Source organism: Heterodontus francisci, chromosome 1 (assembly GCF_036365525.1).
Source record: "Heterodontus francisci isolate sHetFra1 chromosome 1, sHetFra1.hap1, whole genome shotgun sequence".
NCBI classification, from domain to species: domain Eukaryota; kingdom Metazoa; phylum Chordata; class Chondrichthyes; order Heterodontiformes; family Heterodontidae; genus Heterodontus; species Heterodontus francisci.
In genome coordinates, this window is record NC_090371.1 from 101,735,650 (window position 1) to 101,755,637 (window position 19,988).

Sequence of the window (19,988 nt, forward strand, 5' to 3'; positions counted from 1 at the left end):
TCACTAAAATAACAATGACTATTCAACGATGTTTTAATATCAATATAAGTTGTATAATTAAGTCTCAAAATCTGATTAGTATAGAGAATCCTTAGCATTATACCTTGGGCCGGCTACAAATGCTATGGGGGTGAAGTTGGTCTTCAGTGGTGGTGCTGATTTGTTATTGTCCATTTTTTACCCCTTTAGACCAATTTCACCTTCAATCTGCTTTATATATATTAAGTAAACTAGTATTGTTTTTAAGTAGAATGAATTCATGCTTTTATTTTTTTCATCGCATATAAAAACATTTTATGAAGGTTTCTCAGCATGATATACAGAACTATACCATAGACTGTAAGAGACTAGGAAAACATTGAAAGATTCTTCTTTTGCAATCTCTTGACAAGTTGGTGTTCTAAAGACATATTCAAAACAAAATAAATTGTTCAGGAGTCTCTGTAGATAACATTTTGTCTGTATAATCCCTTTATTACTATTTAATTCAATAAACAAAAAATGTCCAATTCCTTTGGGCCAGGGCTGCTGAAATCTACAGTTTGCGTGTCAAAAAAGGAGGCTCTGTTTTATCTTTAGGAAAGAATCTCCCCTTTCATCGAACTGTCATTCAGCTAGTACGCTTTGAAATGCAGCAGACAGTAAATTATTGGAGAAAGTTAAGGCACAGCCCTGGGACCAAAGACCTGCAACCGTTCTACATCGAGTGTCGATTTCCTCAAAGTTCTCCTTCGCCAAGCTATATGTGACATAATATTACAGAAGACAAATTTACAGGAATAAGTATATTCAGTCTTTCACCAGGAGTTTCCAATATAGTTAACACCACCCCATTAGGAATTATGTTATAATAAGAATCAATAATTTACAATAAACATTACATTATGTACAGTTCAATAAATACATGGTTGTAAACAGAGACAAACAAGACTGGATTACAAGTAAGGTCATCTGGTGAGAAAACATAAAAGATATGGCAACAAAATTAAATAATGCAGTAAAATAACCTCATTCAATAGGTGCTCTTTAACAGCCAGACCTTTTCAAGTTTTACAGTTTGTTCCATCTACCTACACTTACCATGATATCCATGTGGGGAGAGAAGGAGAAGGAGGAGGCAGAGAAAGCTTTACATTGGTACTGTAACTTGCAAGCTAAAGTGTACTAATTTGGAGACTCTGCACACTGCTATACAGTAGTCTACACAGCTCCCTACACAATATGGAAATACTTTACTGGAATCCTAAAGCCATTTAATGCAATGTAACTTTTAATGCATTTTTTTTTACAAGCAGTGTGCAGCTCAACAGCACATTTTGGCAAGAAAATGTGAGTGTTGTGAAATTCAGTGCATTTTATCCCCAACTCCTGAGACGGCCTATCAAGGTTGATTGTCTGCTTTCAAGGTGTTTCCGGTAACTGTCTGGGCAGCATATAAATAAAGTGTTTACTTTGAATTCAATGCCGTTTAACACGATCGTTACAGTAAAGGAAAACTGAGAAACTTGTAGCGTCGAGGCTGTGTGGCATTTGTGTTTTATCCCCAGAGAATAACTGCCTGAAACGGTACCAAAGTGATAAAATCACAAGGTGTAAGATGGTAAAGAACTACTCGTACTCAGCATTACAGAACTGTAGAGAACTTGCAAGTTACTTGTAATATCTAATAACAGATGAAACTTCAAAGTATTTTTAAATATAATACGTTCATAAATCTGTATTAATAAAAGTAAAATCTAAAAAAGTTCTCTGTATTACATATGATACAAAAAGAGGTCAATACAGCTTACAGCTGTACAGTTTTACAGTCAGGTTTCAAGGAAGACTTGAAATTATAAAACATCTCATGATTTCCATAAACGATCGATCTTCCAACTGGTGACAGATCTTCACTGATTCCAGTCTCATACAATTCTGTGCATTTTAAACTTCATTGCTGAGGCATTTGATGAAACCAGTGTCCTTAGCTTAATTCCATGAATGGATTTCCATACTTTATTCTAATCTGTAAATGAAAAAGCTCAAACCTCTACAGCTTTGTGAAAACAAAACCCACATTTGGTTTAATATTTTTGTCCCACCAAAAGTAATCCATTCCTATTTCAGATTCATAAATCTGATAGTAGTAATGATCAACCAGTTTTGATATGGATTCCCCATGCTGTAATGATGGTGTGGAGCTGAAATTCTGACATGTTATTCCTGAGTACAGAGTCATCTAGATGATTCTAGGCTTTGTGATAAACAAAGTACTAGTAGATGAGAATGGAACTTGGCCTTGGCTGTAGTTACGCATGTGCTTGGAAGCTGCTTCCAAGATACCTTTTTCATCAACATTGTTATGTACCTACAACCTTCTCCTCCTCTTCCTCCTCTGTCTCCTGCTCCTTAGAGGTATCTGATGGAACCTCCTCTTCATCTGCTTGCTCATCCAGTGGAATTTCTGTTGATTCAGAGTCCTGGGTACAAAGAGTCTTGGAGTCACTACAGCTGTTGTCATCCTCACCCTGGCTACCACCACTGTCCTTTTCCGTATCTGATTCACCATCTTCCTCTAGTGTTAACTCAAATTGGAACTTGTCCACATGTCCTGGCCGTCCCTCCCCATCAGCATCAGGGGCAGGTGAAGGGCTCTGTGGAATTGTGCTCTGATACCATTCTCTATTATCCTCCAGTGTATCTAACATGTCCTGTGCATCAGGATGGACTAGGTCAGCCCACGTCTCCCATAAAGGATGGACAATGTAGTCGATGAAACCCACCTATTAGAAAGTAAATGACAATTAGATTTACAGTTACAACCATGAATGGTTTGCACTACATAATGCTTCTCCGCCAACAGTAACCTTCTCCAGTGATCTTCATATTTAATTTAGCATAACATTCTAACCTATTGAATAATTTTGCCCCAAGATCCATGTTAACCTGTACGCACCTTAGACAGGCTCCTTAGACAGCACCTTCCAAACCCGCGACCTCCACCAACTAGAAGGACAAGGGCAGCAAATGCATGGGAACACCACCACCTGCAGGTTCCCCTCCAAGTCACACACCATCCTGACTTGGAACTACATCGCCGTTCCTTCACTGTCGCTGGGTCTAAATCCTGGAACTCCCTTCCTAACAGCACTGTGGGTGTACCTACCACTCATGGACTGCAGCGGTTCAAGAAGGCAGCTCACCACCATCTGCTCAAGGACAATTATGGATGGGCAATAAATGCTGGCCTGGCCAGCGACGCCCACATTCCATGAATTAATTTTAAAAAATTAAGTAATGAAATGTGACAGCACTAGTATATGCAGATACTAAGTGCCACATACAGCATTTGTTTGTTATATCACAGTTATAGATTGCTTTATCATGCTTTAATATAAATGATGCTGTTGCTGCTGATTTTAGACCTCCAAAGTGGGAAAGTTAAAAGATTATAGAGGAGGAGGGAAGTAATCAGGGAGATAGAGACAAGAGGAAATTACTGAGAACCAAGAAAGGGTTAAAGATGTTAAGAAAGTCCAAGTCTTCGAGAAAGAATAAACTAGAGTAAATAAGGAGAAACTTTTCCCAGTGGCAGAAGGGTTGATAACCAAAGACTTAATGTGATTGGCAAAAGAACTAGAGGTGACATGAAGAAACTTTTTTTTACACAATGAATTGTCATGAATTGGGGGTCACTATTTAAAAATAAAGGGTTGCCCATTTAATACAGAGATGAGAATTTTTTTCTCTCAGAGGATTGTGAGTCTTTGGAACTCCCTTCCTCAAAAAGCAATGGAAGCAGAGTCTTTAAATATTTTTAAGGCAGAGGGAGACAGATTCTTGATAAGCAAGGGGGTGAAAGGTTATTGGCGGTAGGTGGGATTGTGGAGCCGAGGTCACAATCATATCAGTCATGATCTTACTGAATGGCGGAGAGGTCTTGAGGGACTGAATGGCCTACTCCTGCTCCTAATTCGTATGTTCGTATGATCGGGAATCCACTGCCTAAAAGGGTAGCAGAAGCAGATTCAATAGTAATTTTTAGAAGGGAATTGGATGAATACTTGAATGGAAAAAATCTGTAGGGCTATTGGGAAAGAGGCGGGACACTGGAACTAGTTGGATTGTTCTACCAGAAAGTTAGCACAGACACGATGGCTTCCTGTGCTGTATCAATCTATGATTCTACACTGTGAAAGCATGTTATTTTCTTCAAATATTTCAAATAACAAATATTTCAGATAAACAGTTTAGGTTTAAACTAAATTATTCAACTATGTGCAGAATCACACTGCTAGATTTGAAGTTCATGGCTTGAGATTACATTGGAGGTTGCCTGGTGCACCTACTTGTGATTTTTCAACGGAGGCATTGTGCTCATCACACATGGGGCTTATTTCCATCCCCCTTTCCCTTTCTCGGTCTCCTTGGCGAAAGAACTCTTCCATTATTCTATCTGTCCATTGTCGGTATAGCTGCAGAGGTTTTGTAGGATTGCTCAAGTCTGCACAGTGCACCATGTTTTGCAGAACCTAGATTATTAAATGAAATGCAGTTTTCAACTCACTTTTAAAAAAGAATTGATTAATATTGGTCAGTAGTACATCAATTGGCAAATCTACAATGTTCATAAATATTCAGTTATAACAATGACAAAATATAAACTAATAAAATACTTGTAATGTTTCCTCCAATTACATCCACTTTACACAAAACTTATGTTAAAGAGGATGCCTTTCATCTGTCTAAATTTTTGATTTTCCTTTTGAATCGAACAATTTCTTTGATACCTGTATTCTATCTGAGTAGTTGTCCAAGAGGAGCACTCCAGAACTGGTCACCTTTTTTGTTTCTACCATTGTTTTCAAGTCAGCCAGTAAATTCATGTGTTTGGACATGTCTGTAGCAAGAACCTGAAATATAAGGTTCGAGAACCATGAGCAAATAGTTAAAAAAAAACTGTGCTGCTCAGTGGGACATTGCAAGTCATACAAATCTAGTGTAAACTCATTATAAAATAGACAACTCCAAAGAGCTCTCCAGGTGTAAGCAGTCTTTCTCAATTCCTACTAGTCAAATTTAGATAGAAAAGACTCCAACTTCAAATACGGATAAATAAACTCTTGAGTGAGTGTTTTCGGTTTTATGATTTGCTTATAGAATAAACAATTTTGAGCTTTATAGGTCTACTCACAGAGTAAACATTTTGGTATTGATGGCAAAATAAGGTGGGAGGTGACTTCTCCCTTGTGTTTTGGAATAATTTAATCTTTTCTCAAGGTCCCAGAGGTTATTTTCTAATGTCACAGCAAGAGGAAAAAAGTAAAAAACTTGAGGTATTTTACTTTTATCTTTGGGTTGAAAATTACTGCCAGGAGCACTACTGCTAGCCATCAGCAGCAGCACAATCCAGCCCAATGCGCTTCCCCACCTTTAAGAGATAAAGGAAATAGAAAAAAATGCAGGTTTAATTGCTAATTACGATTAATTTTCTGGGGGCCATACTTATACTATTATATAATAAAGATTACAAGGATAGTCAGAGTAGGCATTTTTTCTCACATCTTTCAGACCACATTAAAATTTACGAAAACACAAAATCCAAAATGGACCTAAGTAGAAAATATTAGAAAAAAGGTTAGAGACTTGAGTTGAACAGTAAGCTTTAAGGCTGCAACTTACAATGTCAATGACCATCTTCCTAAGTGACTGTCTTTGCTTCTTAGTCAAGTTCTGGAAAATATCACAGTTCTCTTCCTGCAGCAATTTAAAGCCAACAGCCAAGTGATGGTTCTCCAACACTGATGAGTCATTGTACATCAAGGCAAGTTCTGAATCTGGAAAGTGTGTAAATTAATGGCAGGAGGAGAAAAGAGAGAGAGAGAGAGAAATAATGAATGTTAATACCTATCTGAATTCTATTCACATTCATCTATGACATTCCAACAATATATTTATCATCAGTTTGAATAATGCTACAAATTGAATATAAATTTTGTTAGCAATTGAGAATGGATTGTATGACCTGATGCGCGATCAGTATTCACATATGTAACACTAAGGGTCTATCATTTTAATTTCTATTTTTAAAGAAAATACTATTTTTTGTGAGGAGAGAAATCACTGGCACATTTCATATATATTGTTGCAAAGAACGAAAAGATCTCACACAAGGTCTCATCTCATCTGTAGTGATTTCCATTTGTCAGGTTGCGTCATTGAGTACTCTCATCCTATCTGCAGCTCACTAGTTAGTTCCTGCTGCTCTGCTCCTTACACACAAAGATACTGTTCAATCTCTACTGTCAGAAGCCTAACCAGAGGTGACTCTAAATATGGTCGGAGTAGTATTAAGCCTACCATTAGTCTGGAGTGGCATGAAAAAAATATCATTTTGAATCTCATGTACATGGAGAACATTATGGTAATAGTATCATAGGTTTCTTTTTAAATAAAAAAAAATCACACTAGCTGTTCTGAATTTTCTGAATGTAAATAAATCCCTGAGCCATCTGCCTGCTTAACACCCGAGCCTTCAAGTGTACTTGTCATCCTTGTGATCTCTTCACTGTTACCAGTACGCTAATCTGTTCTTTTTTAATATAGTGAATAAATGCGTCACCAGCAACCTTTTTACCCCAGGTGAACCACAGGATCAGTGCACACTCAGATTTGAACAATGGCAAGGAATCAGCATCCTCACAAAATATTTCACAATAATAAACTCACAGAATCCTCCAGAAATCAATTAAAACCCTTTTTTTTCATTTCTGTTCTTTTGCAACATGTCAGTATGATTGTGCTTGTTTGGCTTTTTTTTTTACTGTCTGAAACTCCTGTTTAATATTTATCCCCTAGAAAGAAAATTAAAATGTTCAAAACCCACTGTACATAACTCATGGTGAATCAGAGGTGGTGTTTTTTCATAGCAGTTAAAACTGAATGATGTCATATAGGGCAGAATCTTACCGCCTTTGAAAATTTTCTGAGGTTGGGATTGACCTAGCTGATGATGCCTGACCACCAGCCTGTGTGATCTCACCAGAGCCGTTCAATCAAGAGTCTGCCTCTTGGAGCTCTGTCCAATGAATGATGGTGGGTTGAACAGGCACCTGGCTGGCTCAATGGGAGGGTGCGCAGCAATGTCCTGCTGGCAGCCCTACTGGATGAGGTGGGCACTGCTGCGGCAGGTAGGAGAACGCGAGGGTACCTCAAGATGGAGGCGCCCTCGGAAGATATGTGAAATTTACAAAATATTTGTGACCACAGCTGCCAGGCTGTGAAGCGGCTCTGGAGGTGGGTGGGGGATAAATAAAGGAGGCCTCAACAGGCCTCTGGCCTGCCATCTCCAGCAGGGACCTGCCAGGCTTTGCCTGTAGTGTGGGGCCCATCAGCTACAGGTAAGATCCTGGCGACGTTCCCAATTTGGCCCCAAGTGGCTAGTTACCCCACTAATTGACTATCTGCTGCTGCTGGGCGGGTCACCGCTTCTGTTCCTTACCCGCCTGCGGCAAGCTCGCCCGGTGTTGGGAATATACTGGCTGGCCAACCCAATGTGTTATTCTGCAAATTCCATGCCCATCTCCAACGCTGCTTCTGCGCGCCTGGTCATGACTTCAGCAGTAAATTTAAAATGAGTGAAAATTTTTATCTTTAATCTTAGCTGAAATGCGTGCCACCCTACTAACTGTCCACGGGGTTGACATGAGATTTGTGCAATGTCCTGGAGCACTTCATGGTGTCATTCTTTGTTTATAATTTTGTCCCATATCATTATTTATGCTTGGGCTCAATATTTGTGATATTTTCTTCTGTCCCTTTGTTGTCACCCATCATTTCCAAGTCAGAGCTTAAGCAAGAATCCTACCCCTAGTGAATGCTACCCCTTTCCATGTGACAACTTGCTCCTGTGGCTGCTTCTCCCTCCCCCTCCCCAATTTCTCCAACTGCATTTTACAATGCAGTGGGGGTGGTATTAGAATCTAATTGGATGGATGTTTCAAGAACAACCTTCCTCATACATAATTATCCTGTGATTTGTCTGCTCACCATTTTTACGAGGGAGAAGGCTGATCTGCTCTCACCTCCTGACAATTGCACTGTGAAACATGTGATAGCTCTCCATAATGATTCTTGCCTTTATTTCCCCACCCTACCTCTGAGGAAGGACCTTCCATTTGTTTGGTGCCTCTGACGGTCAGAAAGCTGAGGCCGGCAATCCAGATTATTGATTATCTAATTCCCTGACAGAAATAATTTTGACAGGCAAAAAAAGTATGCCAAGCAAATCTCCTAACTCTCCAAACCAAAGCCAGACAGGCCTGTGCCTTGCACACCAAATACTGACAACAGACAGTAAAATCATAACAGTACACTCACTTGTGTTAATAAGAAACTGGTTGGAGACCCCAGGGTGATCTACATCATGAATAGCGCTTGCAAATATTGCAGTAAGGATCTCCAGATCCGTGAAGACAGCCTATGGGAATAAATGTGCAAATATGACACATTGGGAAGATTGAAAACCAGTCACAATGCCTCAAGCAGTTATTTTTGGCATTTATATCTCTATGATCTCAACTCTTTGAAGACCACAGTAATATCTCTATATCAAAAAAACTTTTTTCTCTGGTTGGTAAGAAAAGGGGAAAAATTGAATTACTACATATGAAAATTAATCCCAGTAATGTTTAACACAGAAGTCATAAACTATTACAATTTTCCATTATATTGAGCAACAAGCTATTAACGATTTGGATGTAAATGTAGGGGGCATGATAAAGAAGTTTGCAGATGACACAAAGATTTGCCATATGGTTGATTGCGAGGAGGATAGCTGTCGAGTGCAGGAAGATATTGATGGACTGGTCAGGTGGGCAGTAAAGTGGCAAATGGAATACACGATTAATGGGAGAATACTGAGAGGTGTAGAGGAAGTGAGGAACCTTGGAGTGAATGCCCACAGATCCCTGAAGAAATCCAGGACAGATCGATAAGGTGGTTAAGCAGGCATATGGAATCCTTTCCTTTATTAGCCAAGAATATAAGAGCAGGGAGGTTATGCTGGAACTATATAATTCATTGAGTACTGTGTGCAGTTCTGGTCACCTCATAACAGAAATGATGTAATTGCACTAGAGAGGATACAGAGGAGATTTGCAAGGATGTTACCGGGACAGGAAAAATGCAGCTATGAGGAAAGATTGGATAGGCTGGGGTTGTTCTCCTTGGAACAGAGAAGGCTGAGGGGAGATTTGATTGAAATGTACAAAATTATGAGGGGCCTGGAGAGAGTGGATGTGAAGAGCCTCTTTACTAGGTGACTAGGGGGCATAGATTTAAAGTGGTTGGTAGAAAAATTAGAGGGGAGATGAGAAAAAATGTTTTCACCCAGAGGGTGGTGAAAATCTGGAACTCACTGACCGAAAGGATAGTAGAGGCAGAAACCCTCAACTCATTTAAAATGTATCTAGGTATGCACCTCAAGTGCCGTAACCTGCAGGGCTACAGCCCAAATGCTGGAAGTTGGGATTAGGCTGGGTGGCTCGAATCTCATCGGGCGTAGACATGATGGGCCATGTGGCCTCTTTCTATGCCATAAACGCTCTATGATTCTAAGTTAAGTTCAACAACTTCAGTTAAATTTCTTTGCAAATTCCTCTGCTTACAGATGCCAATTAATCTGGGAAAGTAAAAACATTTAAAGAATGTAGTGCTTACCTCTAATGCAGGTGTTGATAGTAGAACATGAGTGGACTGAGCAACATCTGCTGCATGAATGTTATTGTGAAAAGCCACATCTGCATGATAATGATCTTCCAGAGTCATCAAATAAGTAATTAAAGTATCTGCTGGAATCTTGAAAGTTTTTAATAACTCCCGCTCCTAAAAGAAGTGAAAATGGGCTCTGATTAGGCCATTGAAACCAAATAAAATCTATAATGCAAGATTAGTTTGTTCTCTTTACTCATGTACTGACTCTTTCCCCCTTCCCCAACCCTTACCTTTAGGCCTTTTGTGTCATGTATTATCCCCTGCCAACTAGATGGGAAAAAGCCTACTCCTTGGCTCTTGCCAATGCAACTCTATTCCAGATGATAAGAGGAGCAATGGGCCCCATTGTCACTCCCCAATCCCATGAACAAGTGCCTGGTTTCTACTCAGTATGTAAGTCATTCGAACTGCACAATGCTTCTTGCATGCAGCTGGTTATTGCATCAACCAATTGCTACCAGGCCACCAAAATGAGCTTTTCTCATTAGAAAAGCAATCATGGCTGCATTTTTCTAAACAAGAATGTGAATTTGACAGATTTTAAAGAAGTCTTTTTTTCGTCTCGGACTGAGCACATGTACAGGAAAATATCTAGGATTTATTGCACTATAGGATTTAAACTCAAGTCTACTGTATAAAAACATACTTTCCAGTAACAAAGAATCAATAAACATGATTATATATAACCAGTTCCCAAGTGAGTATGAAAGCGCTACATTGTAATGTTCAGCTGCAATTATATTACTATTAAATAACTAAAAAAAGTGACCCTACTCTGTCTAAATTCAAGTACAATCCTCAGTAAATTGTGGCATTAATTACGAAATTTCACAGGTGTGCTTAAGGCTATTAGAGTCCAGGCGTTTTATAAGGGTAACAAAGACTAGATAAGGAGGCTACTCAGGTCCTAAATTCATCAAATCACACACAGTTTTTATGCTTTTCCAGTGGGGGTTATATGAATAGAATTTGACATTTTTACAAAACAGCTTCAAAACTATCCATTGCTTGCGTATTTGTAGTTAATGATGGGCAATGCATTGCATTGGGAATTGAAAATAAATAGGTCAAGCTGAAGGACAAAACAGTACGCTGATGCTTTCAGTCTGGTTGTTATTCTCGATTCACTATTAAGGTACAGACTGCTATTCAATCAGCTTGAACTATCTTTGAGGCACAAGCTCATTTTTCACATCTTTTGTAGCTTTCAAAGAACCACTGCCTGGGCTCAGACACTGGCAGTGAACTATTCAATGGTGCTGATCTCGTAAAAGCGAGTGATTAGTTGACCATATATTGCATGTCAGGGTGTCCTTGGCCCGGTCTGATCATTCTCAACTTAAACAATGCAGAGTGCAACCAGTGACTGTAATTTTAAACACTGCAATAAAGTTGTTGTTTGGAAAGAATTCTCTAACAGGTTCACACACTTTCTTCAATTCTAGCAACTGACTGTGTGTTTGACTTTGCCAAAGCAATATGCAGCTGATAGCTAGTACTTTGCTATACATAACAGTGTTGGACAGCACTCAGGAGGGTACAATCGCCAAATGTAACATCTTCAAATGGTCAACCATGAATACACTCCAAACTCACCTGAAAAATAGTGTACATGACAACTGTTAAAGGTCTGTTTCCAGAATATTCAGCAACTTTAAAGACATTAAGGCCCCATTTGTTAATTTCTTCTAATTCCTATTAATTGGACAAAGATTCCTCATGAAGCATATTAATGAGAAGAAACATTTAATGAAATGCATTATCTTTAAATTTTACTCTAAACATGGTGTGTCCATTAAGAAATTAAAAAAATATTATGTAGTTTATTAGAAAAGGTGTCATGTTAATTAAAAGTACAATCATTTTCAGCATCTTGAATGTGCTAACAGTAAAATTTCATTTTTATCATTTTCTTTTGGGATCTCAGCAATATATTTATCTGGCACAACTGATTGAAAAATATATTGAAAACCAATTGACCAGATGTTTTGACAAACTGACAAAAGATTTGTGCTCCAATGTCCAATATTTCACTTAATTTATCAGATCAGTAGAAGTGCAGAGGATTATATTGCTGAAAATAAGCATGAAATCCAGGGTCTAAAGTAAACACACCTTTGCCAAGAGGTCTTCCTGGTCAGTTTTGACTCCAAACCTTGTAATGCTGGAATTCGTTAAGCTCGAGCTATGCATGAGTTTCTTCACACCACTGATTTGTGACATTGGCCTCTTTTTCTTTTCTTCTTTCTGTGCTTGTGATGGCATTTCAACCTCATGCTGCTTGTCTGAAAAAAAGAGAAGTAGCAAATCAGAATACCTGTACTTATTGGGTTCTTGCATATTATGGTCCAATGCTCATATCAAAAACACAAATGAGTAGAAGTTTTGTGGGGCTTCTCTCAAATGTCTGCCATAACCTCAGCAGAAACACCAGAGAAAAGGTGTAAATGGCCACTTATACCTTTGTCTGGATTTCTGCTGATCTTCTGCTAAGTTCCAGTGGACTATTCGGAGAACTCCCATAGAAATTCCAGGCAAAGTAGCCAACAATAAAAGCTCAACTTAGGTCCATGTGCAAGATGTACCTGACAACAAGCATGCCCCTTCAATCACTTGAAACAAACACTTAGTGGTGGGTACTGTGCTGATGAAGAATCTCTATCCCAAACAATAAACAATCTTTTCACTTTTCAGGTACTACATATTTTCAGCATTGGAAATGTTCTTTTATAAAATAAATATTACTCTGGGCGATATTAGTGGCCAGATAACAATGCATTTGTATGACATTCATCTATCTGCTATTCTAATGAAGGCATAAGCTCATGTAAGGTAAACAGATTAGCACCAGTGTTAAAATAGTGTATAGAGGCATGTCATTCAAATGTGTTGAGTATTTGCCACTATTCCAGCTTTTTACCACTACATGATACTTCATACAGTCTTTTCCTGATAAATCAAAAATGTTCTGTGAAGTTGACTTTGTGCAGATTGTTAGGAGAGGAATTTGCAAGGATCACCAACATTAATTAATTATACTTATCACCATGCTATGAATTAATGGTTCATCCAGGATGGTTTACTTGTAATTGTAAGCCCTGATCATAGCAAGACCCCCAACCAAACCACCACCAGACCCCCTCTCACAAGCCCGCTGATCACTGCCTGGAGTCTTCTGGTTCCCCCACTCTTTCCTTCCTCCCATTGCGAGACTGGATCTGGCACTCCCTTCTCTGCTGAGTATCATCCCCATGGGTCTCCGGCTGCGGCCTCATGCCACTAGTTAATCCTCCTGCCCACCAACATTGTAATGAGGCCCTGCGTTAAGATTAGCAGGACCTTTGAGTCCTCAGTATAGTTGGCTTCTTCGGATGATTACCTGTTCCCTGCACGATCCCCAACTCCCTGTTAATATCAGGGGCAATGATCTCAATACCTTGCACTAATTTAGATGCAATCTGAAATACATAATTGAGTACTTTCCTCACTATTCTATGAATATTCTCTTACTTCATTTCCAGAAATATATGCAAAGGAAAGTAGTCTCAGTAATCATCTTATTACAAACATGTGCAGAGTGTTTCAAGGTATTAACAAACAGTTGTACTTGTGTTTGTTATTATTTCCACAGTAAATTAAGCAACAAATGTATTCAATTATTTGCACTTGAAACAAGTTACATGTTATCTCTGGGGCTCTTCTTTGAATGTAGTGAAGGTTATCAGAAAATGGAGAAAATGCAAATCAGGGAACCATGCAATACATATGTGAAAATGTCAGAGTCCCAGGCAGTGGTCCAGAAATATTTGAAATGGACTTCTCATTGGAGCAATTTCTTAACAGCTGAATCACTGACTTGTGTACAACAGGGTTGATGCTTATTGCATCTGTCATATGCTTGAAGTCTAACCCTGTCAAAGAGATGAAGAATAAATCCTACTGTCAGGTGATCTGAGGTGGAAGAGGATGTCTGCCTATGTTTTCTTAAAATGGCTTGGAATTCCATGGGATTTCCTGCAGGCTGTGGGAATCAAAAAGTTCCTGACTATTTTTATTAACCCTTTCCATGTTTTTAATTTAGTCACTTCCATACAGGGGAGATTTTCTTTTCATAACTAAAATGTAACGCTGACAAAAAAAAGCTGTATCAAATTCTGGTTTAACATACTTTACATATCAAAATTCAGCATTGTGCATGATTAGAAGTTATTTAATGAAATACAAAACAAAAACACCTTCATAATTCTTTGGAGGAATGCTAGTGAATTGTTAGTACATTCGATTCTCCTCGACATCACTTGCCTGTTGGAGAAACTGCAATGCTTTATATTTTAAATGCACAGATTCTAAGGTAGCCATTAGAACTTGCTTCTTCAAAATCATCAACACCCATATGAGTTTCCAGGATTGTATAAACAATCAGTCATATTAACGCTTGCACCTTGTAGGTTAATCCTTCAATATATGAATTTTATTTGTTGCTAATGTAAAATAAAGCACAAATGCTAATTGCTGCAACATTAAGTTAGTGCAATCTTTAATCTTACCTTTGTTAAAATTTAAAGTGATCTTGATTTTAAGGTGCTTTGTGCCATGGAACAGTGGATGCGGGTCAACACCAATGTCTCAATAAACAGCGAGCTCCTACTCTAATTAGGGCTATTAGAGGAGATGGCAAACAGGGCACAGACAGGTTGTTCTCCACTGGGGTAGGATGGAAACAAATTGCTGTGTGAATGATTCCAGGCAATTACTGCAGACTACCTGTGAGGTTTCAGTGGGATCTGCAAGAGTTTCCCATGCAGAATTCCCCATGTGGTTTCTCAGCTAGAAATCAGCATGCTGCATGCAGGGTGGCAAGGTGGAGATAACAAAAATAAAATGAAACAAAAAAAGTATCTGTTTTTGCATTAAATATTTATATCTTAACCTGGCTGTAGTCTAGCTAACTAAATAGCCTGCCATTGGCAGTTATAAATTACATTTTAGTTCACTACTAATAACAAAGACCATATTTTCTGGGGAAGTCTTATTTCCTTGCCATTTCAATTTATAACTTAAATAAAAATCCTAGTAATCATTGCTGGTCAGTTTTAGAATCAATTGTCAAGATCAGGGATTTGTCCACAAATAGCAACCATTCCATGATTTTGTCAAATAATTCTAATCCTTTTCAGCAGGTAATCAATGACCAAAATAAAGTAACATTTTCTCGCACTTTAGTAATCAGCTCTCTTGCCAAGACCAAGCAGCTTCCTTCACAATGTGGCCAGCACACTGAAGTACAAAAATTTCAAAATTAATGGAAGATGTAATATCATTTCTATATACTACCCAATTCAAATAATAAACTCCAGTCATTTTGTGTTACTTATCTTAAACGCAGTTTAGATAGATAAAAGGGCGGCGCACAGGTTAGCACCGCAGCCTCACAGCTCCAGCGACCCGAGTTCAATTCTGGGTACTGCCTGTGTGGAGTTTGCAAGTTCTCCCTGTGTCTGCGTGGGTTTCCTCCGGGTGCTCCGGTTTCCTCCCACAAGCCAAAGACTTGTAGGTTGATAGGTAAATTGGCCATTATAAATTGCTCCTAGTATAGGTAGGTGGTAGGGGAATGTAGGGATAGGTGAGGATGTGGTAGGAATATGGGATTAGTGTAGGATTAGTATAAATGGGTGGTTAATGGTCGGCACAGACTCGGTGGGCCAAAGGGCCTGTTTCAGTGCTGTATCTCTAAAATCTAAAAATCTAAAAAAAAAGGAAAATGCTGCAGATGCTGGAAATCTGAAAAAAAAACAAAAAATGCTGGAAATACTCAGCAGGTGTGGCAGCATCTGTGGGGAGAGAAGCAGAGTTAACGTTTCAGGTCAGTGACCTTTCATCAGAATGGTTCTAATGCAGTGGCACCAGATGCCGTTGCCGGAGACGCAGTGGTTGCCCCCTCTACATCATCAGGGCCGGCTGCTCCACCCCCTCCATTTAAATCAGCCACTGCACGTAATATCGCGGGGGCTGTGCGGCAGCACTTCCATGTCCGAAGGCCACCGCTTTCACAGCGCACAGCTGCAGAGCACGGCGCGCTGATAAAATTCAGCCCCATATCTTATGTGAACTTGAAATCCTCATTGTTTCATCCTTGGGCTGTGGTACCAAAATGAGAATGATTCTGCTTTAATAACCTGCACTTGGAACGCAGATTTATTTTCTGTCTACATTTGAGAATAAATAATGGGGTTAGGAAACAATACTGTTCCACCTACTCCCTCCCTATTTATATTATATACATATATGTATGTACATTATAAAAAGTCATAATTTTCTTCCTCCAGGGTTATAATGGTTAAATTGAAACTGTTCATGTCGAGTAACCCATCATTTTAATTCCTGGGCAATTTATCATTCCTGCATTTGACATAATGAGGTCATGAAATAGTTTCTCTGGAGATATTTGTGGGGAACTGTATCAGAAGATTTCAGATCTTGAAAACTTTAGTTTAGTTTAGAGATACAGCACTGAAACAGGCCCTTCGGCCCACCGAGTCTGTGCCGACCATCAACACCCATTTATACTAATCCTACACTAATCCCATATTCCTACCACATCCCCACCTGTCCCTATATTTCCCTACCACCTACCTATACTAGGGGCAATTTATAATGGCCAATTAACCTTCAACCTGCAAGTCTTTGGCATGTGGGAGGAAACTGGAGCACCCGGAGGAAACCCACGCAGACACAGGGAGAACTTGCAAACTCCACACAGGCAGTACCCAGAATTGAACCCGGGTCGCTGGAGCTGTGAGGCTGCGGTGCTAACCACTGCGCCGTTCAACAGTGCAATGCACTTAGCGGCTATGACACGTTCCAGCTCTTCAAAGTGAGATTGAAACCAATCTGCGTTCTGCTTCACATGTTTGCCATCGGTGGTCATTGCAACTGTCAGAGCGACAGAGAGAAAGGGGGATAGAAAGATATAAAAAGAGGGGACAGAGAAAGAGGGACAGAGTGAGGGTTGACATGTGCAGCTTTTTCAGTCCCTTATCTCGCAATAAGGGAATACCAGCATTCTTCAGCTACGTGCACAAACTATAAATGAGTTACAAATACAGTATTTTATTGAACAATTGCATTTTCACTGACTTTAAAAAAAAGGTCAAAACTGACTTCTATCTTAAAAGTGCAATAGTTATGAATTAGTTTGTTATAGATACGTAATGAGGAATTTATAAATTATTTGCAGGAATGCATTTTAGGTGACTAATGTACAAAATGCTGTGCTCCATTTTAGTCATATTATGCTCATTTTCCATTTCATGAGAAATTTCTGTGCTTGTTTTGATTACATTGACGAGGTAACACAAAAATTATGCAGCTCTGGGACAAAACTACCACTCTGTAGATCAATAAACTTTTCAATCCTCTTGATTCATTAATCTGGCATTCAAACATTTCACATTTCATCGAACCTCATGACCTCATACTTTCAATTCCTACAGGTTTTTGGTCTTCTCCTACATGCAGACCAGCTTTCTGAAGATTGGCAAAGAGAAGGTGATTAGTTAGGAGGATGAGTTTCCATTAAGCATCTTAATGCAACCGGATGCTGGCATTTTGCTGAAAGCTGTGGAGGTTTCCTGCAGTTCAGTCATTTTCAGAGATTGGGGCTTCTCAATTGAACATGGCTATGTCTGCATATTCAATTAGCCTGTAGCATCTCAAGGTGTCATCCCATTTATTATACTCTACACTGAGTTCTGGAAAAACTGATTAACTCAAATATATTGGCCCAGATTGCGAGGTCAGCAGCAAAGCGACAGTGCATGTCACTGACCGAGAAGAAGGCTGCCTACAAAGATCTAGCCATCTCTGTGGCGTATATTTCACGGTTCTCAACATTAATTTGAATCTGGCCCGAAGTCAAGGGAATCTCCAGGCATCCAGAAATAGTGATGTTCTCAAGAAGAATTAGCAGCCAATCACATTGAAGTATTCTCACAGAGAACAAATCAGGATGCTAAAAGCACTGATTATCCTTCACTTTTTTATATCATTTTACAGAGAGTTAAATAAATAATTGGGACACACATGAGATTAAAGTAGAAGCTAAAGCACATTAAACATTAAAAAATGTGGATTTTTTTCTCATAATTGAAAAATTTGATATTCCACAAACATAAAATTAGTTTTTCAGGGCCATTGAGGCTGTTCAGCAGTAATTATGTGCTTAGCATGCTGTTAAAAACCTAGTTACACCTCATTCCACAACGTGTAACTTTGTAACTTTTTAACGCATTTTTACAGTGAGACTTATAGCGTGGAAGGGCGAGTTCTTGTCAGTTCAGTGATTTCTAATTGAGTGCAGTCTGGTGGATCTTCAACAGAGCACTCAATAGAGAAGCATAGAATTTCTGTGTTCAACTGTGTATGTGCGGACTCCATGGACTGGATTATCCCTCCAGGGGTGGGAGGCAGACGTCAGGACTGTTTCCAGGTCCCGAACGTGCCCCCATGGGGGAAACAGTCACTCATTGGGATTTTGATGGGGGCACCACCTTAATTGGCATGGAGACAGGTTATCTGTCCAACTAAGGGAGGTGGGCGGGCTCTCAAAGTTGGAGGGCCAATCAGTAGCCTTCCAGTTTGAGAGCAGAAGCAGCCTGCAATGGACGATAAGTAACTGAGAGGGCACTTCAACATGGAGGTGCCCTCTGACCATCTTTTTTCAAACTTAAATCAAAAAACACATACAGCAGCTAGGCCAGCACTGCGGGGGAATCCCGCTACAGGGCAGCCTGCGGCTACATCTGCACCCATGCAGGCCTGGAGGGCCTCTAGGCCTGCCTGGCACATTGACAACTCAGCCAGTCACTGAGTGCCAGCTGGTGCGGGGAACTGGAAACTGACTGGAAAATCCCAATCAGCCTCCTTTAATTGGCCTTAACCAGGCAATTAATGAGCCTAATCTGCTACCTGCCGAGTGGGGACAGGTAGTCCTACCAATCCCAAACCCACCTCTGCCAAAATAGCTGGCGTTAGGAAACCAGCACATCAAGTGGCGCCAGTATTTTTGGGACCCGTCTGTTTCTGTTCCTGCCTTTGGCGGGGCCCAAAGAGTCAGCCCCAGGTGTGACTGAGGAGTAATGATGGTAAATACTAACGGTTTTGATGTCATTACTGCCACAAAATTCAAGCCATAGGGCTGAATTTTATAGAGCCCTTGATGTCGGGAGTGGAGGCTGGGGGGCGGGGGGGACATGAAGATTGCTCTGGATGAGGCTCGCCACCGACCTCGACGCTAGCAAGGCCTGTCCCTATCTTGGCGGCGAGACCTCGTGTCGGCCCCCCCCCCCCCCCACCCGCTGCTAGGTGACATGACTCACATTATAATATGCTTACCATTTATTAACATGCTGGCTGCTGCGATTCAGCCAGCGGGTTGAGATCTTCATCCTGGCAGCCGGCATCGACGCGCCTTCAGATCCCCGTCCAGGGAAACGAGGCGTGTTGATGCCGGCGAGGTGGGAGGAGGCACTTTTCTCAGTGCAGGAGTGGGGAACGGGGTGAAACTCTTTGGATTGGTTGGGAGGATGGTGGGAAGGGGTTGAGGATTAGCGGTTGTGAACTTTGGTGGGGGGAAGGTTGCGTAGTGAAGTTAAGTAGTTTGGGGGGGCGGGTACGCAAGGAATTAAATGTAAGGCTATTGTGGGGGGGGGGTGGGATATGGGATGAAAAGACTTTTAAGTGAAATTTGCCTTTAAGATTTGAAACGGTCATTTGGGGCTCTAAGCCCTTTAAAAATGGCGCTGGCGCCTGCGCAGTGGCGCCGGATGCCGTTGCCGGGGACGGCATACCCGCCCCCAACCCCTCCACACCACTGGGGTGGGGGTGGGGGGGGCCGGCTGCCCCAAGCATGTTAATGAGCTGCCACATTTAAGATCGCAGCAGTTCTGCAGAATGAATGTCGCGTGGCAGCGGCCACGCAAAATCCAGCCCATTTTGTTGTTGCAAATTGAGCACTGGATATTAAGAGCCCACCACCGATCTCAGCGGCAAGCTCAAAAATGGAGGCCTGCACATGCGGGCCATACGCCAAAGAACCATAGCAATCTCCCGCGCTGCGGCTCATTTAAATAGCCGGGTGGCCCACTCCCCCCAATCATGTGGAAGGGGTGAGCTGTCTGTCCCCAGCACTGGTGTCAGCTGTCTGTGTGCAGGCGCTGGCACCATTTTTGAAGGGC

The 19,988-nt window shown here is 40.5% G+C and overlaps 1 protein-coding gene across 8 annotated transcripts in view; it reads right to left on the minus strand.

Annotated features, from left to right (window-relative positions):
- Nucleotides 1-263: 263 nt before the first annotated feature.
- pde4d (phosphodiesterase 4D, cAMP-specific) overlaps nt 264-19,988 on the minus strand; it is a 1,078,190-nt gene continuing 1,058,465 nt past the window's right edge. For 7 of the 8 annotated variants that reach the window (XM_068033684.1, XM_068033731.1, XM_068033740.1 and 4 more), the window contains 8 exons: nt 11,869-12,038; nt 11,350-11,448; nt 9,700-9,864; nt 8,359-8,458; nt 5,662-5,816; nt 4,770-4,892; nt 4,329-4,511; nt 264-2,762 (listed from right to left, as the gene is read on the minus strand). In XM_068033684.1, the coding sequence (XP_067889785.1) occupies nt 2,340-2,762; nt 4,329-4,511; nt 4,770-4,892; nt 5,662-5,816; nt 8,359-8,458; nt 9,700-9,864; nt 11,350-11,448; nt 11,869-12,038 (1,418 nt within the window). In that variant the 3' untranslated portion in view covers nt 264-2,339. The remainder of the gene's footprint in view (nt 2,763-4,328; nt 4,512-4,769; nt 4,893-5,661; nt 5,817-8,358; nt 8,459-9,699; nt 9,865-11,349; nt 11,449-11,868; nt 12,039-19,988) is intronic. The other variant, XM_068033694.1, reaches the window with a different exon arrangement.